Source organism: Rhinatrema bivittatum, chromosome 1, assembly GCF_901001135.1.
Source record: "Rhinatrema bivittatum chromosome 1, aRhiBiv1.1, whole genome shotgun sequence".
Taxonomy (NCBI): Eukaryota; Metazoa; Chordata; class Amphibia; order Gymnophiona; family Rhinatrematidae; genus Rhinatrema; species Rhinatrema bivittatum.
In genome coordinates this window covers 17711954-17737103 of record NC_042615.1, presented here as the reverse complement: position 1 = coordinate 17737103, position 25150 = coordinate 17711954, and the positions used below count along the sequence as shown (strand labels likewise).

At 46.6% G+C, this 25150-nt stretch overlaps 1 protein-coding gene across 2 annotated transcripts in view; it reads right to left on the bottom strand.

The window, feature by feature from the left end:
- Nucleotides 1-21623, bottom strand: part of SLC25A31 (solute carrier family 25 member 31) — a 281298-nt gene extending 259675 nt beyond the window's left edge. For both annotated transcript variants that reach the window (XM_029589803.1, XM_029589892.1), the window contains exons 1-2: nucleotides 21286-21623; nucleotides 540-667 (exon numbers count right to left, since the gene is read on the bottom strand). In XM_029589803.1, coding sequence (XP_029445663.1) covers nucleotides 540-667; nucleotides 21286-21499 — 342 coding nt within the window. In that variant the 5' untranslated portion in view covers nucleotides 21500-21623. The remainder of the gene's footprint in view (nucleotides 1-539; nucleotides 668-21285) is intronic.
- Between the last annotated feature and the right edge of the window lie 3527 nt (nucleotides 21624-25150).

The following is a 25150-nucleotide window of genomic DNA, read 5'->3' as shown; positions in this document are numbered from 1 at the left end:
ACCTCAGGAATTCTCAACTGAGAGAGGGAACATTTGGGGTCACCGCAGGAGAGCGGGGCGATTAATTTTTCTTCTATTTCTCCTTCCAAAATCTAAAGCAATCCCCATGTCCATCATCTGCTGGAGATGGAGAATACTGACAGGCTGATGTCACTGCAGGAGTATATATACTATGACATCAGTTTGCTGCATCTCCATCTGCTGGTAGAGGTGCATAACCCAAATGGTCCTGAACCCATCTGACTTTGTGCTAGGAAATGGAAAAATTTTGAAATTCCCTATTTAATAACAATAAATATGAAAACAAGGAGCAACTTGTAATAACGCATAGAAATAATTTCAAATGGTGATTTGCAATGAAGGTATATTTCTTGGAATGGGGCTAGCTCACAGGTGCCACACATTTGATGAGGATTGCCTTATTAAAAATAAAGGCATTTGAATGACAAAATATATTCATCCATACAAGCCTCCTTTATAGTTTTTCAGAAAAATGACCAAATCATCTAAACTAATAAACCAAGGCTCAGCATATTTACCTCCTTTTCTTTGACAATTCCCGACATGAAAATCTGTTTGTACTTATCCTTGAATGCAAAGTTTAGAGCCTGAGTTGGAAAATATCTGATGACATTTGCCAAATTGCCCCGCCAGAAACTCAGAAATCCTAAGGAATGAAAATATAAAACAGATAACTTGCAAGATTAAATTCTGGTGCATACGTTTTGCACATGTCTGAATTCTGGATAGCAGCTGATGTTACTTTTATGTTTTTTAAAGATGTTCCTGCACCTTGGAAACATCACAAATTATATCATATACTAATATCTGACTGGATTATGCATTATATACTAGACCTGATTTGCTTCTGAAGTATAAAGATGACATTTGTAGCTTCAAGGCCAATATAGACCAATTGTGTCTTTCATAAGTAATTTATTACTCATTTTCTAAAGTGGTGCCTTTCAAGAAAACATGAAAATTACTAAACATTTCAATTCTGTTTTAGCCTATTAAGTATCTTATTGTGATTTTAACAAAGCTCTATAATCATATATAATGGTATATGTTGACAACAGTGCGTAAATACAAGTAAATCATGGCAGAAAAAAAAAAGAAATTTAGTCTTATCTGTTAATTTCACTTCTTTGAATTGTGCTAGACCAGTCTAGATGCATGGGGTTTATACTGCCCTATCCAGCAGATGGAGACAGAGGACACAACCTTTTCCAGTGACATAGTCATTAGTATATAGGATAGTGCAGCACAGGCCACTGACCTAGAGGAATTCCTAATAAGGTCAAACCAATGGAATTAGAAACTGACCTAAAAAAAACAGAACTCAAACAGGATTCTCCAAGATAACTTCCCCTCCTCCAAACCCAGATGGGAACAAAGAGAGAGAAAGAATGATAAAAACAGTCAAAAAGAAGGAAGTAAAGAAAATCCTTGGGATCTCCATGTAGGAAGTGACAAACTTCTGCAAAACCAGAGACTTTCCATCAAGGGAAACAATGCAGTCTCTGATTTCCTGGGAGGGTCCTGGACTGGTCTAGCAAAATTCAAAGAAATTAATTGGTAAGCTTAAATTACTCCTCTCCTGCTAAACCAGTCCAGATGCATGTGAAGTACCCAATCCCCTTAATAATCCGGCAGGAAGAAGACAGGGCTGCCCTCGAACACTTGCCCCAAAGACTGCATCTTCCTTGCCTTGTACATCCAATCTGTAATATTTAGTGAATGAATTTAAGGAAGACCAAATGGCCACCTTATAAATTTCTTCTGGAACAACAGCTGCATTCTCCACCCAAGAAGAAGCCTGAACTCTCATCGAATGGCCTTTCAAGGGCTAGGCTGAAATATAGAATGGATCTGGATCCTCCATGAGGATCAGGCCTTGATGTAATAGGCCTTGAACCCCAAAATGACAGAGGTCTAATGACCTGTATTCACACCAGATGTGCATACCATGGTCTATCTTCTGAAAGGCTTCCCTGGTTTAGCTCTCACTCTCTAGGATCCAATCTAATCCTGCTGAAAAAGTCAGTCTGAAAGTTCTTCACTCACACAATGTAAGCTGCTGAGATCTGTATGAGATTCTGCTCTGTCTACCAGAACAGCAGACTCACCTCCTGGGCAACCATCAGGTTCCAAGTGCCTCCCTGTCTGTTCACATAAGCTACTGCTCTGGTGTTGTCTACGAATAATGCATATAAATCACGACCTATTGGCAGGTGAAAAAAACTCTTAATAAATACAAAATAAACCATCCCTCATTTTTTTACCAATGTTGCATATTGAAACTATTATTTATGACTTCATAACTATGTGATAACACTGGTACTGACAAAGTATTACACAATGTTTTAATCGCTGGTCAGTCCATGTGTGTTGCGTTCGTGCCTGTTCTAGCCTTCGCTTCACCCTCTCTACCTTAGTGGCGACTCCCTTCGGGAGTGACGGACAGATGCTGCTGCAGCTTCTCCTCGCCGTACTTCCTGGAATCCCCGGGCTGGCCTGACGCTGTGGATCCGCCATGTTCTTGATGACGTAAGGGCACGCGCACTCCAGAGTTTGTACCTGCAAGGGCGCGAACCTTGGGGGCATCCCCCCTTTAGTAACGTCATCCGCTTCCAGCTAAAAAGGTCTTTGCTTGCAACTACAAATCGAGTTAGCAAGGGGAATTCTTTCTCTGCAGCTCTGCCTCCACAAACTTACCTAGGGGTACCCGCTCCTCGGGGGCCCCACTCTCTCTTCTTGATTTCAGATTGCTAAGACGGGATCCGGTACTCGCGCCACAAGGGCCTATGTCCCTGAATGCTCAGAAGACTCCTTACTACCTGGAAGCGATCGCAGATGTGAACACTGTGAGTTCTATTACAGATAGGAACCGTTACTCGCTCCATGAGGGCCTATGTTCCTAATCTCCGAAGACTCCCTTCTGTCTAAGACTTTATCACAGGTACGGAGATCATGAGTCATTATTGTAGATTGCAGATAGGAACCGGTACTCGCTTCACGAGGGCCCATGTTCCTAAATCCCTTCTGAATTCTTCTATATCAGAAACTATCATATATCTATAATCTTGTGCATTACTATTATAGATTGCAGATAGGAACCGGTACTCGCTCTATGAGGGCCTATGTTCCTAAAACCCTCCAAAGACTCTTCTATTCCAGAAGCCATCTCATACACAGATATTGTGAGTTCTCATTCCAGACTGCATATATGAACCAGTACTCGCCTACGGCTCCTGTTCCTGAATATACTGAAGACTCTCTGTTGCATAGAAGCCATTACAGATATCTACAATTGTGAGTGTATCATCTACTACTGGTTATGTATCCAGCATACCCTGGCTACTCACTACCTATAGTCTCTCTCTACAGCTCAGCAACCGAGAGACCGCAATTCCAGTATCAGAGGGACTTCAGCCCCGCCAGGCACATCAGCTCACTACTGCCACCTCTGGTGGTTCTACTTCCTGTCTAATAAAGAACTATCTGCGTTTGACTCCATACTCCAGCCTAGCCGGTGGTCCCTCTCAGGATATCCTCCCGGGAGCACTGTCATCTGCCATCGGCCCAGGGATTCTCCAATTTATTTTTTTTTTATATTTAACACATTTTTTATTGTCAGAATCAAAAATAACATATGCACAGCTGTAGTCATATGAGAAAAACGGAAGAGTTACATTAGAACGTGTACATGTTAATACTACAATGCAGTAAGCATGACAATTATTAGAGTAACTAGGTATACCAGCAACACAGATTTGTATGATGCTCTATGCAAGCAAGGTATACTTCCCCGTCCCCCACCCCCCCCCCTGGGATTCTCCAATTTAAGTGTTCATTCCTTACACTACTAGAGCGGTATTATACAGACTGCCACTCTGTGGGAAGCCAACCCACCACAGATCATTAACTCCGCCTACGGAGTATTACAATTGTTAGCTCTTCCCCTTGACAGGGTGATCCATAACAGATTGCCAACTCCTCCCCTTCGCAGGATGATTTATTACAGATTCTAACTCCGCCCCCGGGGAGCAGTTTCTACAGATTGCTATTCCTAGCAGCAGGGATTGATAACAGATTGTTAACTTCTCCCTCTCCAGGAGGAGATCCATAACAGATGGCCGACTCCTCCCTCTACAGGAGGAGCTCGATAACAGATTGCTAACTCCGAGCATCAGATTTATAACAATATGGTACCACTAATATCAAACATTCTTCTTAATATTCCTCTTAAAATACCTAGACTGCTATTCCTGTAATGAAGGGTAGAAAGTGTAGCAAAGCTAACCTGATCACCCTAGTTTACAGCTTGTTGATGGACCACAAGGCCTTTTCCTTGGACTTATTATACTATGACCGCAACAGGGGGCACCCTATCCCACTAAGCTCATGTCTGAAGTGACCATTGTTCAGTTGGGTGGTTCCAGACTCGCTCCTCTGGAGATATTTATGGCAATCATCCACCAAGAGAAAACTCTCCTTCATGGTCATAGGCAGAGAAAAATGTAATTTACAATCCTGTGATTAAAAGAACCAGTGAAGCAATAATGAAATCTGAAGAGGCTGCACATGAGCTCTGGTCCAAAGGACTAAATCCAAGATAAGAACATAAATTGCCATACTGGGTCAGACCAAGGGACCATCAAGCCCAGCATACAGTTTCCAACAGTGGCCAATCCAGGCTACAAGAACCTGACAAGTACCCAAAAATTAAGATGGCTGTTATCGAACCCCAGAACAGAACCTGGGGGCTTTTTGAGGAATAAAACTTGCACCTAAATCTGACATTTAGCTATTCTTCCCTGCATCTGGTTGAACTAGTGGAATCTGTATCAAATGAGCTCCTAGATACTCAAAAGTTTGCAAAAAGAACCAGATTAATTTTGCAAAATTTACTACAGAACCAGATGGGGGGAGAAAGGCTGATGTGCACGGAGCAGGAGAGAGACCTTGGGGTGATAGTGTCTAATGATCTGAAGTCGGTGAAACAGTGTGACAAGGCGATAGCTAAAGCCAGAAGAATTCTGGGCTGCATAGAGAGAGGAATATCGAGTAAGAAAAGGGAAGTGATTATCCCCTTGTACAGGTCCTTGGTGAGGCCTCACCTGGAGTACTCTGTTCAGTTCTGGAGACCGTATCTCAAAAGAGACAGAGACAAGATGGAGGCGGTCCAGAGAAGGGCGACCAAAAAGGTGGAGGGTCTTCATCGGATGACGTACGAGGAGAGATTGAAGAATCTAAATATCTACACCCTGGAGGAAAGAAGGAGCAGAGGTGATATGATACAGACTTTCAGATACTTGTCTTTGGATCATTAAAACCTTTCAACGACAAACCTTTTCCGTCGAAAAAAAATCAACATAACCAGGGGGTCACAATTTGAAGCTCCAAGGAGGAAGACTCAGAACCAATGTCAGGAAGTATTTCTTCATGGAGAGGGTGGTAGATGCCTGGAATGCCCTTCCGGAGGAAGTGGTGAAGACCAGAACTGTGAAGAACTTCAAAGGGGCATGGGATAAACACTGTGGATTATATATATATATATATATATATATATATAAATAAATAATCTGGAAAGGAATACGACGAGTGAGGTTATCAAATCTGCGGATGATACAAAATTGTTCAGAGTAGTTAAATCACAGGCAGACTGTGATACATTACAGGAGGACCTTGCAAGACTGGAAGATTGGGCATCCAAATGGCAGATGAAATTTAATGTGGACAAGTGCAAGGTGATGCATATAGGGAAAAATAACCCTTTGTTACGGTCCTGCCCGCGAGGAGCGCGGGCAGGCCCTCACCTTCAGGCGGCCAGTCGGGCCGCTGACGTCGCTGACGCTGCGGCGGTTCATCCGGGGCATCCGGGCTCCTCTCCGGCTGTCTTCTGACTCTTGCAGCGGGGCCGACCCGCCATGAGCGCTTCCTCATGGTTGGGACCCCCGCTGTCTCTCCGGGCTGTCCCCGGCGTGCTCTGCCGCTCCCGGGGTCCTTAGCCGACAGGGAGGGCGTCCCTGCCGGTGCCTGCAGCCAGCTTCACGTTTCCTGCTTACCTGCTTCGGTTGTCGTGGCCGGGAGCCGTCCCAGCAGCCTGCCATGTCTCCAGCTGCAGGGCAGGGCTGCCCGGACGTTCCTCTGTTTCTCCACGGTTCCTCCATGTGGCTGGGAGCGCCACCAACAACCCAGTACTCATCTCTCCGGCTTCCTAGGGCGCGAGCGCGCGCCTCCCGTCTGTTCTTCAAGGGCCAGCCAGGTGTGGCCCCTGCTGGCTCCTCCCTGGGCATTGTCCACCTCAGCTCTACAAAGGGATTCTACGTTCAGTCTGTCTTTGCCTTCGCAAGGAGTTGGTCACTCCTGAGATCCTCGTTCCAGGAGCTGCCTTGTGTTCCAGCCTTCTGCAAGGTCTAAGTGTTCCATGTTTTCCGTTGAAGCTTCCTGTCCTGTGTTCCAGTCCCGATGTCTCTAGTGGTTCCAGTCCTGATGTCTTCAGTTGTTCCAGTCCTGATGTTCGCTTGTTCCTGTTCCTGTCTTGAGGTCCGATTCCTATCCAGTATCCATGATCCAGTCCAGATATTACAAGCCTTGCACCTGTTCCTGAAACCCGCCTGAAAGCTAAGTACCTTGCCTTGAATCTCCTGAAAGCTAGCACCTTGATCCTGTGTCCTCTAATGTCCTGGTACCTCGCGGCAAGCCACGCCGTGGTCCGTGACCAACCCTCGGGGCGGGCTGGTTAGGGCCATCTGTGATGCAAGCCATGTACCTCATTTCTAAGTCTCTGAGAAGTTCTTGTACCTTGATCCTGAAACTTGCCTGAAAGCTAAATACCTTGCCTTGAATCTCCTGAAAGCTAGCACCTTGATCCTGTGTCCTCTAATGTCCTGGTACCTCACGGCAAGCCACGCCGTGGTCCGTGACCAACCCTCGGGGCGGGCTGGTTAGGGCCATCTGTGATGCAAGCCATGTACCTCGTTTCCAAGTCTCTGAGAAGTCCTTGTTCCTGACCCTGTATCCTGCCTTGGCTGCCGGTGTGCAGCAATCCAGCTTCTCCCCTGTGACCTTGATGTCGGTGCCAGATCCAGTTCCTGATTCAGTCCTATATGTGCTGCCCTTCGTCTTTGTCTGGTTCCTGAGCCTTCTGGCCTGTTGGGCCCTGGTGTGGCCAACAGGTGGGATTCGTCCCTGCGCTTAGGAGCTTCTGCCCTGCCAGCCGACGGGGCTTCGGATGTCAGTATCCCAGCATCGGAGTTTGCGTCGCCTGGTTCTCTCCTGCATTATCCCGTTCTCTGCGTGGTCCGTGACCTGCCCTCCAAGGCAGTGTCGGGGACGCGTGGGACAGGGTGGCTCGTGTCTCAGTCCCAGGAGTGGTCTGAGCAGGGTGCCCTGAGGGACTGTGTTCATGTCTTCCTTCAGTCCTTGTTTCTGAGTCTACATCCGCACCTTCAGTACCTCGCTTCTGAACCTACCTCTGCATCTACAGTTCCTCGCTTCTGAACCTACTTCTGCCTCTACAGTACCACGCTTCTGAACCTACCTCAGCATAGTCAGTTCCTCGCCTTTGAATCGACTTCAATACCTTGCTCCTAAGTCTAAGTCAGCACGCCTAGTATCTTGTCTGAGTCTTCGTCTGCACTTCCAGTATCTTGCTTCTGAGTCTACGTCAGCACGTCCAGTACCTTGCTTCTGAGTCTACGTCTGCACTCCCAGTACCCTGCTTCTGAGTCTACGTCTGCACTCCCAGTACACTGCTTCTGAGTCTACGTCTGCACTTCCAGTACCCTGTTCCTGAGTCTCGTCTGAATCTATGTTCCAGTCTTCGCTGCCCTGGCCTCTGTCTGGCCTGCCGCTTCGTGCCGTACCCTGCGGCAGGTCCGAAAGGGCTGGGAACGGTCGGAGGACTGTTCACAAGACCAACATTGCGTTGTTGGGTCTTCCGAAGCGTGCAGGTCCGGAGGAGGGCCTGTCTCTTGGTCATCACTCCAGTCTTGCTTCCGTCCAGCCCATGCTCGGGCATGCCATGCCTCCCGCAGCACTTCTTCAGAGTCCTCTGGGGTCGAGCCGGGCCCAAGGACACACATCACCCAGGAGTGGGATTGCTTTCCTAGCGCTCCACAACACCCTTGCTGTAGTTACACGATGTTAGGTTCCATATTAGGAGCTACCACCCAGGAAAAAGATCTAGGCATCACAGTGGATAATACTTTAAAATCGTCGGCTCAGTGTGCTGAAGCAGTCAAAAAAGCAAATAGAATGTTAGGAATTATTAGGAAGGGAATGTTAGGAATTATTAGGAAGGGAAAAATATCATAATGCCTCTGTATCGCTCCATGGTGAGACCGCACCTTGAATACTGTGTACAATTCTGGTCGCCATATCTCAAAAAAGATATAGTTGCGATGGAGAAGGTACAGAGAAGGGCAACCAAAATGATATAGGGGATGGACCAGCTCCCCTATGAGGAAAGGCTGAAGAGGTTAGGGCTGTTCAGCTTGGAGAAGAGACGGCTGAGGGGGGATATGACAGAGGTCTTTAAGATCATGAGAGGTCTTGAACGAGTAGATGTGACTCGGTTATTTACACTTTCAAATAATAGAAGGACTAGGGGGCATTCCATGAAATTAGCAAGTAACACATTTAAGACTAATCGGAGAAAATTCTTTTTCACTCAGCGCACAATAAAGCTCTGGAATTTGTTGCCAGAGAAGGTGGTTAGTGCAGTTAGTGTAGCTGGGTTCAAAAAAGGTTTGGATAAGTTCTTGGAGAAGTCCATTAATGGCTATTAATCAATTATACTTAGGGAATAGCCACTGCTATTAATTGCATCAGTAGTATGGGTTCTTCTTAGTGTTTGGGTAATTGCCAGGTTCTTGTGGCCTGGTTTTGGCCTCTGTTGGAAACAGGATGCTGGGCTTGATGGACCCTTGGTCTGACCCAGCATGGCAATTTCTTATGTTCTTATAAAGTCTAGAGGAAGTGAATGAAGAGTGGGTGGCTCGCGGGAATGACGGCTACTACCTGGAGATAATATCCTTATTCAATAAACATACACACGGTTAATGCGACTCCAACATTGCTCTAAGCTTCAACGGCAAAAGGAAATGTGGAAAAAAGGATTTGCATTCACAAAAAAGCGGGAAGTAGCTTGCTTGTTACGGCAGTTACTACCCCAAATAAACCTGATACTTCACTTTCAATGCATATCCAGCATAGCTCTCTGCTTCAACGGCAGGGGAGAAAGTCTGTTACTTCATGCATATCCAGCATAGCTCTCTGCTTCAAAGGCAGGGGGAATGAAGAAAAGTGGATCTATATACAGACAACAACCAACAAGGGCAGAATTACATAGTCTGGGTAAACAAATAAGCATGGGTGTAGCTTGCTTATTGCGGCGGTTACTACTCCTAACTAATTAAGCTAGATATTTCACTTAGATGCAGTTCCAACACTGCTCTCTACATTAATGGTGGGGGTGGAAGGGAAATAGAACCAAAAGGTTACTAAGAGCCAAGAGAAACAGATAAGTATGAGAAAAAAAAGTGCGAAACTTGCTGGGCAGACTGGATGGGCCATTTGGTCTTCCTCTGCCGTCATTTCTATGTTTCTATGATTAAACCCCTCAGCATCTGAAACCTCCAGTGTGAGCTTAATTCCCAACTCCTCCAACACCTGAGGTATGAGCGGACGAAGCTCTTCTCTTTTGAAAAGACGGATCACCCGCGGATCATCTCCTTCAGCCTCCGGACTCTCCGGCATCCCCTGTTCCGTTTTAGAATCTCCCAGGTCCAGGGGAGGGCCCCAATCGAGTCTGCATCCCGATCGTCGTCCAAGGAAACCTCATCATCCTCCTTAGACTCGTCTGAGTCTTCTGAGGCTGAGTCCAAGCGCGCCAGACGTCTCTCTGGAGGCGGGATCCGCGGGCCCGCTGTACCTTTAGGGGAAACCTTCCCCCGCTTCCGAGACCGTCGGGTTTTCCGGAACACCGCACTTACCTGCCTGCCAAGCCAGGAAGGCCTTGTGCAGCAAAAGTATGAATTTGGGAGAAAAAAACCCCCGGGGTCCCCGAAGGGCGTTTGGGGCTGCTAGGGGCCGAGACATCCGGGCCTTTCTCCCTCAGTCGAAACATAGGCAACAGGAGTGTCAGGTAACCCCCGTCTGGCTCTGCCTCCACGGCCATAGCCACTACCTCCTGCGCCCCAAGCGCCACCGCCGCAGTCCGTGAATGGCTCCTTGGCTTTGCCTGCCTCTCTGAGCCTCCCTCCCCCCCTCCAGCACACTCTGTGGAGAGGAGGAGGTCAGTCAGGCAGACCGACATGCACCCGCAGGCCCTGCAGGCTTCCCTGAGCTGCCTACCTGTCATTTACCTCAGAAATCAAAAAATAAAGACAAAACCAATTTATTCTCTCTCCGACCGCGGTGCCACATGGCCCGGAATGCGGGGGGGGGGGGGGGGGGGGGAGGCGCCACACTCGGGAGCTGGTTTGCGCCAGCACGCAAACCCGGCCGTTGCCGTGGCAGAAAATCACATGGCCTGATCGGGAGTGTAGTCAGCCCAAACCGGAGGAAAATTTTCCCGACCAGGATCACCTACCTCCAGAAACTCCCGCGATCTGCCCACTAAGTCTGAGGCCGATCTCGCCGAGGAGACTGCCTGCCCGATAGAAAGGCCTGCCTGCTAGCTGCTGCTGAAGCAAAGCAGACAGCTGCCAGTTCCTTTTTTTTTTTTTAATTCATAAAAGGTGCAGGAACACAGGAAAGCAAACTCCCAAAAAGTAAAAAATTAAGGGTACTTCCCTGCTCCTGGTGCGGCGGAGGGGCTTCGGTCCCACCGAGGAGAACCAGACCACTGGCTATCAGTGGTCCCGGGGCTGCAGGCTGAAGCTGGAAGGGATGAATAAAACCCCGCTTGTCTGGACTGATCTGGGTATGTTCAGGAATGTCACTTGAAGGTTGGAACATGCTCTGAGGAGACTTCAGATGGCAGCTGCTCCTGCCACTATGTGTGCTTCAGCAAAGGAAGCAGAGTGGCAGGACTTGTCCCTACTAGAGCCTGAAAAGCTGGCTTGTCAACAAGCTGTTTCCCCTCCAGAGCACTGGACCCCCCCCCCCCCCCCTGCATACAGGGAAGGAAGAGCCAGCTATGCTACACACAGAACTCCTGCACCAGTGGCCCTGCTTGGACATTAATTAGTACATTTGCAGGGCTTGCCAGCAAACATTCCAGGCCAAACAGAAAACCCCCCAAGAGAGCCAGAGCATTCCCAGTAGAAGGCCTCGGATGCTGGAAAGGGATGGGGCCTAAAAAACATCCCATAGTCCCACACAGTCAAGCCCCCAAATCAGCCTTGACCCAAGTTCCCACTCTTATTTCCCCGCACATAGCACCAGTCAACTTACCCTCTCCTGCCTGCTGTTTCTTTCAGACACAGTTGCCTTTCTCTCTTGAGCCATTTTTTAAACAAAGAGCCAGGAAAGAACCAAATAAAGAGAAAAAGAAAATGGGGTCTCAAAAGAAAAAGAAACCCCCAGAGGAGGGGCACTTGCACAAAGGATTCACTCTTGAGGTAGGCTACTGCCCCAAAGCTCAAGCAGGCTCCTAAGAGAACTTAGAAGCCAGGGCTCACTCAACCTGGCACATAAAGCTTAGGGAGCCTGGCCAAGAGAATGCTCAGCTAGGGAAATAGCTAAGTATTGTTACACTAGCAGCAGCAACTTGTTAGACCAGAGAAATCAGACAACAGTTCTTGAAGAAAAGTTGAGAACGTTCTCTTCCAGGTGAGGCCATAGGGTGAAGCCTGGTTGCTGGGATGTTGATGCACCAGTCCAATACATGCTGCCATCTGTTGGAGATGGAGAATACTGGCAATTGCCTGTGCTGCACCATGTTATGTATTACTGAGAAAGGTTGTGTTCTGTCTCCCTCTGTTGGTAGGGTGATATAAACTCACGCATCTGAACTAGTCCAAGATAAGGAAAGACCAAATTGGCCTACTGTCTGCCCAGTTGAGATTTTTCCTATGAGGATCTGTTGCCAAATTCATCTCCAAATTGCATTGCAAGCCACATGAACTATCTATTCAGTCCTCCCAGTTCTTTTCCCCCTTACTCCCCCCCCATCAGCCCTTGTTTCCTGCCTAAACATGTATTTATATTCATGCTTTTTACCAATCAGATGCCAAAGCATGGTCCTACTTCCTGATCCATATTATCAGTTTTCCTGCTATGCAGTCTCACCATGCCAAGGTTCTGCCTACTGCTCAGCCTTCTCTCCACCAGGAGTCCTCAACATCCTCACAGCTCTGCCAGTTACCTCATTGATCACACCATGCCGCAAGCCCTACTTAACCCAGTCTGTTCAGTCCCTCAGTGCCTCTCCATTGAGTCGCCTCAGCTCTCTGACCTGGCTCAGAAACCTTGTGGTCTCTGAGCCTTCTGCCTTGCCTTGCTTTGTGGCTTCACAGGCCTGCTGCCTTGCTAGCCTTGTAGCTCTAGGCCTTCTACCTTGCCTTGCAGCCTCCAGGCCCTCTGTGTTTTCTGTTCTGTCTTGTCCTGTCTAGGCTGTACCCTGCCCACTCCAGTTCCTTGTTTGACATCCCTGGCCTTGCCCCTGGTCCCAGCCAGTACCTGTATCCAGCTCCCAGCCTGCACAAAAGCTCCCAGTCCATGCCTGCTTCAGCCATGATATTTTGCAGGAGACAACTTCTACCAGTCCCCAGAAGCCAAGGGCTCAACCTGCAGGGGAGGGGCTGGTTAGACAGAAGACCAACTTCAGTCCAGCCCTGTGGTCTTGTACTGCTTCTGCAGGGGTGCACCCTGATTTCAGCTCGCTGCCCCATGACTTGTACACTGGCTCCACTCTTGTTACCTGAATCCGGAAGGCTTCATCACTCCAGTTCTTGCCTTCAGCATTCCTTCTTTACCTTTTTAGTGTTCCTAACTTCCTGATACACTCCCCTGTGTATCAGGGGAAACTCCAGACCCCTGCTCTATTCCAGGCTTCTAGCTTGAATCAGGGCTACCCACATTACTCATGCTTGGTCGGCCTCTAGCACTGGGGTGCTTAATCCAAGAGGAAGGTAGTTGGCACAGGCGGAAGATGCCCATCTTCTCTGTTTTCACTGTCATCTAGATGAATTTGCCTCTCCAGACAACCGGCTGCTTTTTCCTGAGGCAACCCAAGATTATCTACCCAAAATGGAAGTGTGACAAACATAAAATACCCATATGCAACCCAACACCAGTCCTCCCCACCAATCTCTTTTACCTTCAATCTTTTTCCTACCACCATACACCATATCAATCCCAGGAATGCCCATAATGTTTTAAAGTATTGGCATCCACCCACTCTGATTCCCACAATATCAGCACTTAATCCAACCTCAGGTCACCCTCCATGTGTCAGCACCAAGCTTTCTAACCATTCAAAAAAAACCCACCAAAACCAGCAAGGCCATTGTCCAAAACAACTGACCTCCCCATGTTCACTGATATATATAGGTTTTAACCAAGCTCACTCCACAAAGGTTATGCCAGCTTACTTAGAAGCAAACTGCAGCAAAACCACTCCAGTTAGGATCATAATTGCTGCTCCATAGTTTACCCCAATGTCTTTTTAGAAGTCAGATACAGTAAAAAAAAATATTTTGTGACATAGTTCTTGAGTCTACTCCCTGGTCACATCATATCATGACCCTCAGTTCTACAACTCTTATGACATTGAAAAAGGTTCAATTGTGCATTTTTAATACCTTTCAGATATTTAAATGCCTCTATCACATCCCTTGTCCCTTATATCCTCTAGGTATATAACTTTAAGTTCTTAATTCTCATCTAATATGGCTTTAAGTGCAATCCCTGCACCAGTTTGTTTACCTTCTCTGCACTAAATCCAGCCTACCTATATCCTTCCAAAAGGTACAGCCTCGAGAACTGAACACAATATTCCAGGTGAGCTCTCAGCAATAACCTGCACAAAGGTATTATGACCTCTTTTTTCCTACTGATTATGCCTCTCCCTACATACCCTAGCATCACTCTGACTCCGACAACCATCTCATCACACAATTTCACTACCCTGAGATCATCAGATATCACCCCATGATATCTCCTGGTCGATCAGCATCAGTTTCTTATCTCCCATTGTGTACTGCTCCCTCAGATTTTAGCACACCAAATGCATGACTGCACTTTTTTGCTTTGGAATTTACTTGTCAAGCTTTCTTGCATATCAAATTGTCTATTCTCTCAGGGTGGTCCACTTTGTTGCAGATCTTAGCATCATTTGCAAAAAAAAGCAAACTTTTCCTTCTAACATTTCTCCAATATTGCTAACAAAAATGTTGAACAAAATCACCCCTGGAATTATCCCCTAAGGCACTCCACTCATCACCCTTTTCTCTTCAAAGCGAATTCAGTTTATTAATACCCTATGTCCTCTAAAACTCAACCAGTTTCTAATCCACCACCCATCTGCCTAGTTTATTTGGTGACATGTATGTAAGCAATTATAGTGCTATGCACATCTGATTCAACAACTGATGTTAGAACTACAATAATGCATGGAAAAGGGGTTAATATAAAATATTGGACATTCTAGCAGTAAATCAAGTATCTATGTGACAATGTTGTCCAATAAGTTCCAACAGTAGAATTGCCTGACAGCAGGGTCTGACTTGCAGGTTGAATGTTCTTTAATGACTAGAAACCCTAGGGAAACACAGGCACTCATATAGCCGAATCTGTCTGGAAGGCTATCTAAGGGACCTGCAAGACTGACTAGAATAGTAGTTATTTAGATTATACTGTGATGACAGCATCAAACTAGAAGCTGGGTCTATCTGGTAGGCTGCAAGTTCTGTAATGCTCACATAACTAGGTCTGTCTAGCAGGCTATGTGGAATATCTGGGAGGCTGAATGGTCGGGCAATGGCCATGTTAGCATTGCTGGCTATTATTACAGATATCTAAGGTTAGGCATGAAAAAGGTGGAGTATGGAAGGTAACTAAATGGGAACCCTGTATGTTCTTCTTCTAAAGACAGAATTACAAAAAATGAAAAAAAAAAAAAAAAAGACTGTTCTGGACAAGGAAAAATCCTGCAGCTGGTCACACTCTGGCCAGCAGCTGTGATATATGGTTTGTAGTGCAAATAGGATAACTGAGCAAAATGGATAGGTCAGATGTTTATTTTCTGCCATCATCCACTATGTTATGAGCCTCCTATGCAGGAATGTATCAAAAGCTTTGTTGAAATCCAAATCAATCACATGCAACATATATCCTAGATCCAATTCTCTTAATCGCCCAACTAGAAGATTCATTTGACATGATTTCCCTTTGGTAAAACCATGTTTCCAAAGAAGTAGTTGAGTAATATAGGATGTGAGAGGAAGACAGACAATATAGGTCACTTAGTATGAGGTCAATGGATAAGGAAATAGGGAACAAGGAAAAGGAAATAGGGACCAAGTTGGGAAAAAAGAGAGAACTCGGAGGATAGGGTGCATGGAATAACAAAGTGTATGGGTAACAGGGACGAAGGGATTACAAAGTAGATGGAGGGCAGAGGGATAAAAATTTATATAGGAGTAGGTTACAGGAAGACCAAGTGTACAGGAAAAAGATCAGGCTTCAAAATCAAGCTGAGATGAAACTGTGGAATGGCTGGGAAGCTATACACGGAACACACTGGTCAACTCCTGAAAATCATATTTCATGACCATGCTTGGGAACTCTCCATGTTTGACCACAGTCTGCGGGAGTAGAAACCAAATTCTTGGTCTCTGGGAGAGAATTCAGAATCTCCAGGAACTGCAACACAAGTATCTTCATGAGAGGGTGGACAGTGGAGGGGTTAAGTGCTCCTGCTAAAAATCATGATGCCTTCCCCCACCCTGCATGACTGTGTCTTTCCTCTGATGATAGCTGTGAATTTTCAAAAAACAGACACCAGGCAACTGCTGGCAAGAGCCAGGCCAAAATGCTTCAGTCTGCCTCTGCTTTCATGATTCCTGTTGCTCATTTGTTCTGCTCTCCAAAATCAATTAGTGGCAGGAGAAGGGAAGAAGCAGCCATGCTTAGAAGCACAATATCTAAATCCTACTGCTGCTGCAGCAATGCACCACACAAAGGGATGAAGAGAGAGTGAAAAGGGAGAGCAAGAGTGGAGAGGAGGGAATATAAAACAAAAGTTGGAGAGATTAAGCATGACAAGAGAGGGGGAGCATGAGTAGAAAGTGAGAGAATACAGGCGGGATGGGGATGCAGAACAGGAGAAGAAGAGAAAGGGACATGCAAAGGGAGAAGGAAACAGTTGCAAACAAGAGTTGAAGACAGCAAAGGTGGAAAGGAGTGAGAAAAAGATTAACAAGTGAGAGAGAAAGGTATAAGCAAAGGGAAGTAAGAGTAAAAGGGTCCATATTGAGTGAGAGGACTAGTACAGAGGAAAGGACAGGGGATGTGGGAAAGGGTGAAGAAGAGAACCTTTGAGAGGAGAGATTGATGGGAAGGAAGAAGGGACCCAGGAAGCAGGAGAGGGCCAGGGGTGACAGAAAAGGGAGAGGACCTGTGAATTGGTGGAGAGGGAAGGGAGCAAGGAATATGAGTAAAAAGAATGAAGAGGGCACAGGAAAAGAGAGGAGGAAAGGAAAAAGAAGAGCAGGCAGAACAAATGGAAAGGGATAAAGAGGGGAAAAATACAAACAGGAATAGAAAGGAAGAGAATGTATTAACATATCCACTGCTAAGGAAAAGAGGTAAGAAAGTGAGAACTGAAATAGAAAAGATAATGAAGAAAATCGCAAAGAAAAGAGAAGCTCTCTCTCTCTCTATATATATATATATACACATATACAGAGAATGAAAACACGAGAAATGCTGAGCCAGAAAATCAAGCCAGATGCCAAAGGTTGGAAATTATTTCGTTAAATAGAGAATACTAATTTTAAAAGGCTGTTTCACGAAGGTGTGTGTGTGGGAAGGGGGTGGGGGGTTCTCAGGGTGCACAGAACTTCCCAGGTATATGAATGACATTTGTGGCACATGAAACATTAGATAAGCCTTAACTCACTATTACATCTTTCGATGTAAAGTGCTCGATGTAAAGTGTTCGATGTAAAGTGCTTTCCAAGCACTAGTTTATATTACGCTGTGAACCGATGTGATATCACTGATGAATGTCGGTATATAAAACCTTTTAAATAAATAAATAAAATAAATAAATAAATAGGCAGATCCAATAAATCAGTGTGTTTGAGTGTCGTACACAGCCATGGGTTAGGAAAATAAGACGCTTGTTATTTAAGTGTCCCTTTTCCTAACCTGACCATCAACACTTTTTTTTTTTAATTTTTGTTTTTTTACACTCTTGCCCTTTTTGTTCCTCCAACTTATATTGCAATATTAAGTCAGAGGAAGTACAGAAAAGCAGTATTTTCTGCTTTTCTGTACACTTTTTGGACAGGTGTTAATTTCTGATAGTAAAAATGTGTGGGTTGGTTGCACTTTTTTTGGGGGGGGGGGGGGTTTGGGGAGAATAACTAATAGCCTCATCAACATGCATTTGCATGTGATGAGCGCAATTAGTTTCATGGGGGGTTGGACACACTAATCCCCTTAGGGCAGCGGTTCTCAACCGGTGTGTCGCCAAGCACAGACTGGTGTGTCGTGTGCTCCCGGTCTCTCCCACTGCTCTTTCTTCCCTGCTGCCGTTGCCGCCGGGCTATCAGCACGTTCAAGCTCAGTGGGAACGGCAGCAGTGCTAAAAGAAGCTGTGGCACCCGTGGCTGGCCTTTTCTTCTTCCTGCGCCTGCCCCCCCCCCCCCACCACCCCACCCCCCTGTGACCCGGAACAAGAAGTGATACGCGGTGCGCGGGAAGGAGAAAGAGCCGTGCCGCGTGATAAAGTAGCAGCAGCCGCTGCAGCATCTGCCCCCGAGCAATTGAAGCAGCCGGTAATCATGTCAACATGTTATAATGTTATAATGTATTCCGCCCCTGAGGCGACAGTTCAGTTCCATGTAAACCGGTGAGATATGTATTGTATACAGGAACATCGGTATAGAAAAAATAAAAATAAATAAATAAATAAATAAATAAATAATCGGGAAAGGAGACAGCAGCATGAGCCTCCCGCGGCCGATGGGATTCTTCTTTCTTGGCCTGCGGGGGCTGCTGCAGCTACCATTTGTGCTGGGGGGGGGAAGAGGAAGTGAGTGAGAGAAAGAGAGAGAAGCAGCCAGCCAGCCAGTGTGTGAGAGAGTGTGTGTGTGATTGAGAGCCTGTGTGTAAGTGAGAGAATGTATTTGATCGAGAGCATGTGTGTGATTGAGAGAAACTGGTCAGAGAGCTGATGTATGTGTATATGTGAGAGACAATGAAAGTGACTGCTCAAGGAGATGACTGATGTGTATGTGAGAGTGTGAGACAGTCAGGGATGTGACTGATGTGTGTGTGTGTGTGTGAGAAAGAGAGAAAAAGCATGGAAGTGAGAAATCTGGGTATGTGAAAGAAAGCATGAGAGTGAGAAGCCTGATTATGTGAGAGAGAGCATGGGAGTGGGAAGCCTGTGTGTGTGTGCACATATGAGAGAGAGGCTGGTTGGTAAGGTGATGGTGTGACTGGTGTGTATGTGAGAGAGAGAGAATGTGATTCAGGGAATGAGAAGCCTGTGCACGTGGAGAGCGAGCATGGAAATGAGAGACACACTGGTGTGTGTGTGTGTATGTATCAGAGAGAAAGTGATTATGGGAATGAGAAGCCTGTGCATGTGAAGAGTGAGCATGGGAGTGAGAACCTGGGTGTGTGTGAGACACAGCATGGGAGGAAGAAGCCTGTATATGTAAGACAGAACATGGAAGTGGGAAGCCTGTGTGTGTGTGTATGCATGAGAGAGGTCAGGTGACTGGTGTGTGTGTGTGTGTGTGTATGCATGAGAGAGGTCAGGTGACTGGTGTGTGTGTGTGTGTGTGTGTGTGTGAGAGAGAGAGAAAGTGATTATGGGAATGAGAAGCCTGTGCACGTGAAGAGTGAGCATGGGAGTGAGAAACCTGTGTGTGAGACACAGCATGGGTGTGAGAAGCCTGTATATCTGAAAGAGAACATGGGAGTGGGAAGCCTGTGTGTGTGTATGCATGAGAGAGATCAAGTGACTGGTGTGTGTGTTTGTGTATGTGTGTGAGAGAAAGAAAGCGATTATGGGAATGAGAAACCTGTGCATGTGGAGAGAACAAGCATGGGAGTGAGAGACTGGTGAGTGTGTGTGAGAAAGAGAAAGTGATTATGAGAGTGAGAAGCCCATATATGTAAGTGGAACACGGGAGTGGGAAGCCTGTGTGTGTGTATGGCATGAGAGAAACTGTTCAGGAAGGTGACTGGTGTGTTTGTCAAAGACTGTTTGGGAGATGATTGGTGTGTGAGAGACAGAAACTGGTCATGGGGGCATAACTGGTATGGTGTGTGTGTGAGTGAGAGAGACATGGGCCCTAAGGAAGAGGACCATGAGTATAGAGCTTAGCCACTACTGCTGCTTCTGGTGTGTGCTACAGCCTGCATGGAAGAGGAGTAGGAGAGCTGCTGGAGGGGGTAAGTAAAGGTGGCTTTTTAAGTTTATTTTTCTTGATTGACTGCCATTTTAATTATTTAATATTATGTGATGTGTCTGCTTTTTTTGAAATATTTTATTGGTGTTTGGAGAATGTTTAATAGTTTTTATGTGTTTTTAATTGTTGGATGTTATTCTGTTCATAGCTGTTTTGAAACATTTATTCTGCTTATTAGTATAGTTTTACAATTGTTTCTGTGTGGGGATCTATAGCTGCTTGCTAGTTCTGTTTTCCTAATAAGAGGTGTATTGGTTTTTAGGACCTGATTTAATTTATTTATTTATTTATTTATTATTTTTATTATACCGAGTTTCATGATAGGGATCACATCAACCCGGTTTACAAATAACAATGTGTGCAAAGTATAGCGTAACGTAATAAATATTTCCAATAAAAATTTGAACTTTAAATACAGAGAATCAATTAAAAGGTGTGAAAGTTACAATAAAACAGGGAAAATTAACTTGGAACTGGAAGAGGGGAAAGGTTAAACAATGCAATATTTACATTTAATACAATTAAAGTGATGGTGTAGCAGAGTAAGTAAATAAGCCTATTTGAATGAATGTGACGGTACATACATATGAGCGGTAATATAAATAAACAAGAGAATAAATATGACACAGTAGTGCATGGTGATGATTAATATTTGTAGTGTTGCCTTTTCATAGGTAGGGTTGTTACTGTTTGAGTGTATTCCATAATACAGGTGTAACTGTGTGCGGATTAGTTTATGTGCATTACTACAGATCCTGGGAGTATGTTAGCTCGGTTCTGTGTCTGTTACCGAGATATTTTACTAGCATGGAAGCGTTTGTATCAGTCTTATTTGTTGTGTTTTCTCAAGAGGACATGCATTGGTGGTAAACTGCTGTCTTTTCATAAGTAGGGCTATTGAGCCTGGAAGTAGAAGGAGTTTGATTTGCTGTTACTGAGATGACACCAGAACCAGAATATCTTTTTTGTAGGGTGAGTTGTATGGGGAATGTCATAATTCTGCTTTACATCCATTATTGTGGATCAAGGGGGTTCCCGTGGATGCAAACTGTACATTTACATCTAGCCCCGTGACGATCATGGGTCAGTGTGTCACGCATGTGAGAACCATCTGTCAGGTGTGTCCCGACAGAAAAAAGGTTGAGAACCACTGCCTTAGGGAATAAGGGGTTGTGGACGCACATCCAACCACGGGTTAAACAGTGCGCTCAGCTGAGCACATTGTATTGCATGGACCTGAAAGGAAATGTCTGTAAAAGTAAATACAGTAAAAGTCAAGTGACAGTGCTTTTAACTAATTAAGAAAGAAATAAAATGAGTGGCAGTTACTAAACTCATCAAAGTGAAAGGAAGAGAGAGTAATGTAGGAGAAACTGGGGTGTATTTGGAGTTGTGGTTCAGAGAAAACCAGTTATTTGGAGAAGGAGTAAGAAGACAGCATGAAGGTAAGCCTAACAGAAGAGCTGCTCAGGAGGGGCTCGGGAAATCATTCTGAAAGGTTGAAGTGGGGAGGGAGGTCAGAGCGCCACAGGCCTGGGGACGGGTGGACAAATAAAAAAGAGTCAGCAGGCAAGAGAGAGAGGTACTGGGAGGTCAGAGCTGGCCAGATGATGAGGGAATAGGCGCTGGAACCGTTCCCTGCTCTTCGGGGATAGGGAAGGCGGAATCTCGTTACCCTGCTCTCTAGGGATGCGGACGAAGCAGTCTATCATGCCCTTGTACTGCATGTCGGCACTGATCTGCTTGGAAGAGTGCTGCACCTGCAGCAACAGCTTCACCCGCTCGATGGGCGCCACCGTCGTCTTGGAGATAGCCGCTGCCACTCCGCCGGCTATCAGGTCCGTCACGAAGGACATCACGTCGAAGAGCTGCGCCTTGTCGCCCGCCATGCTGTTGCCGTCGGCCGCTCACACACCAGACGCCGTCCGCGGCTTTGCTTTAAATGGCGGAGGCCGTGTTACGCAGCTGCCCCAACGCTCTTCCCGCTCCCGCGGTGCGCGAAACCCAAGCAGTACCCCCAGCGCGCCAACCGCCCCGCCCGCGCTGGCGAATCAGCGTCGAGCAGCGGCGTCACGTGGGCAGAGCCCGAGCGCGGCAACCAGAGCGGAGGCAGGTCGGGCCGGTGGCGCGTGGCGCGTGGCGGGAGCGGGTTCACGTCGGTGTTTTTTTCTAGAGGCGCGAGAGCCGGGAGGTGGCAACCTGGAAAGGCAAGGGCAGCATCGCTAATAAGGGAGCACACAAGAAAAAAAGATCACACACCTTGGTGTAGCAGGTGTAAAGTTTACGAGCTTTACTCCTGCCTGCTTTTAGACCCAGTTTTAGTACTGGATCAACTGCCTCCAGTACTCTGTAAGGGATAATTTGGCAAAACTTATTTCAGTGAAGTACAGGAAAGGTTAAGTTAGTCCCTTATGAGAGTGAACAAACCCCAGTTATGATTTATTTATAGTTAAAGCATGCAGCTTTGTGCTTAATGCTGTGTTACAGACCATTCCTTCCTCTTCTATGAGATAAAAGAACAGGTTATACTCCCACTATTGTAGTACAAGGTCAGCATATAGCTTGCATTCAGGCCGATACAGTACAGTGCGCACTTAACGATTTCAACGCGCTAGCTTTACCCCTTATTCAGTAAGGGGTAATAGCGCGTCGAAAACACGCATCCACCCCCCCCCCCCCCCCCCGAGACTAATATTGCCCGCAACATGCAAATGCATGTTGATGGCCCTATTAGTCATTCCCACACGATACAGTCAGCCAAGCCGCACATTTTACTTTAAGAAATTAGCGCCTATCCAAAGGTAGGCGCTAATTTCTACCGGCGCCGGGGAAGTGCACAGAAAAGCAGTAAAAACTGTTTTTCTGTGCACCCTCCGGCTTAATATCATGGCGATATTAAGTCGGAGGCCCCCAAAGTTAAAAAAAAGTAAAAAATAAAACCAGACGCTCAATTTTGCCGGCGTCCGGTTTCCGAACCCATGGCTGCCAGCGGGCTTGAGAACCGACGCCGGCAAAATTAAGCGTCGGCTGTCAAAAACACCGACAGCCACCGCTCCTGTCGAAAAAGAGGCGCTAGGGAGCTCGTCCCTAGCGCCTCTTCTTACCGGGGGCCCTAATTTAAATATTTTAGTTTACTGAATTGTGCGCACAGGACACTGACCTGTGCGTGCGCCGGGAGAGCAGGCACGAACTTTATCGGCCCGAAAGGAAAGTAGGGCTGCTGCAAAGGACTTTGTACTACAATAATGGAGTATAACATTCTTTTATCTCATACTAAAGGAAGGGAGACTGTGGCCTGTAACATAGTTTCTCAGTGAATTAAGCACAAAGCTGCATGCTATGTGCTTAATTCATTTTTGGGCCGATACAGTAAAATTCGCGGGAGAGCAGGCGCTCCGAGGCGAGCACCCGCTCTCCCAACGGGCGCCCAGGCCACTCTCCTGGGCACGCGAGCCAGTATGCAAATGAGGGCCCGGGGATAAAAGGCGCTAGAGACACTAGCGCGTCCCTAGCACCTCCTTTTTGACAGGAGCGGCGGCTGTCAGCAGGTATGACAGCCAACGCTCAATTTTACCAGCATCGATTCTCGAACCCGCTGACAGCCACAGGTTCGGAAAACGGACGCTGGCATAATTGAGCATCCGTCTTTCAACCCGCGGGCCGCCGGCCAATTTAAAATGTTTTGTTTTGTTTTTAAATTTTGGGGCCTTCGATATTAAGTCGGAGGGTGTACAGAAAAGCAGTTTTTTCTGTTTTTCTGTACTCTTTCCCGGTGCCGGCAGAAATTAACACCAGGCTTTGGGCAGGTGTTAATTTCTGAAAATAAAATGTGCGGCTTGGCTGCACATTTTACTTTCTGTATCGAGCGGGAATAACTAATAGGGCCATCAACATGCATTTGCATGTTGCGGGCGCTATTAGTTTCGGGGGAGGGATGGCTGCGTGTTTTCGAGTATGAGGAGTATGAGAAGCACAAATCAGGCCGATACAGTACAGTGCGCTCCAGTGGTAAGGGGTATAAGGGGTAAAAATAGCGCGTCAAAGGAGCAGCCAAATCAGGCCGATACAGTACAGTGCGATCCACCGCTTCTCATACTCCTGCCACGAGCAGCTCCGCTGGTGGCACCACTTGGCTGCTCTTCAGTGCCCCTAAGGGTTGATGCAATAGGCAACCTCCTAAGTTTGCCTAATGGACGCGCTGGCTCTGTTTGAAAGTAGTATTTCTGTCAGAAAAGATAACAGATAAGCATAAAGAAATTACAGGAATCGGGTATTAGGTAGCTCTCCTTCCCTTCATAGCCCCTCTCCACAGCCCCCCTTTGTAGCCTACAACTTCCCCCTTAGCCTTCCCTTCCTTCTAACTTGTCAAATTGTGATGTCACTCCAGCTGAATGATACCTCTCAGCCTTTCCCCTTGTCCTGGTCAGAGGTACTGTCCCCTGATTGCCTCCGCAGCCTTTTACCTCCATTTCGTACCCGCTGCCATCTTGGGGTTTCCTGCAGGGGAGCCGATGTCTTCTTAGCTGTGACTGCGTGTTGCACTTGATGGCCTGCTGCTTTCAAGATTGCTACTGCTCCGTCCACGGTCTCAGTTTTAGTTGTTATGCCATCAATGGTGATCGCGATGCCGAAGGGGAATAACCAACGATAGCGAAGATCCTCTTTGCGCATGACCGCTGTGACCTCCTTTAATTCCATCCTTTTTTTCAGAGTCATTGGAGATAAGTCAGTGTATATCTGGATGTTATTATTCTCCCACGCCCATGATGTGCGTTTCCTGGCAATTTGGTATATGGCTTCTTTGGTTGTATATTTAGTGAAGCACACTATAATGTCTCTGGGCTTACCAGGCAGTTTTGGGCCCAAGGAGCGGTGAGCTCGATCTAATTCAATGGCGGCCGCTGCAGTGGCATCAGACTCAGCGCCATTTTGGATTTGTAGAAAGGAGCAAAGTCTTTGTATAGTAGTCCCACAATCAGCATACTTCTCATCTTCGGGGATACCCCTGAAACGCAAATTGTGACGCCTCCCACGATTATCGAGATCTTCTAGTTTTGCTGAGAGAATTGTATGATCAGTGTGCATTTGATCTGAGGTTTTTTGTAAATTGGTGAGCCTGATAGCATGGTCCTCCAATCGGACATCACAGTCATCTGTACGCCTCCCGACCTCAGCCAGCTCCTCGTGGAGTTCCTCCATTGCGTGAAGCAAATCTTGTTTATGTTCTTTAATTTCACGTCTTAAATCCCCAAACCAGCGTCTAAATTCATCCCGGGTGGGGAGGTCTGAGGTCGCATCTCCGGTTACCCCCGGGTCCTACTCCTCGGCAAGATGGCGTCTGCTCAAGTCCGGGGCTTCAGGAGCGCCGCTAGGCCCGTCAGTGGCGTCGGCATCAGGCATATAAGCAAATTGCTTCAAATCCAGCCCTTTTTTCTTTTGTGCCATCGTCGGTGTTGCGGCTAGCGATCGCTATTGAATTGAAGCAGGTTCGTCTAGTTTATAGCTGTAAAAAATGCTGTAGTATGTTTCGGGGTTGAGGA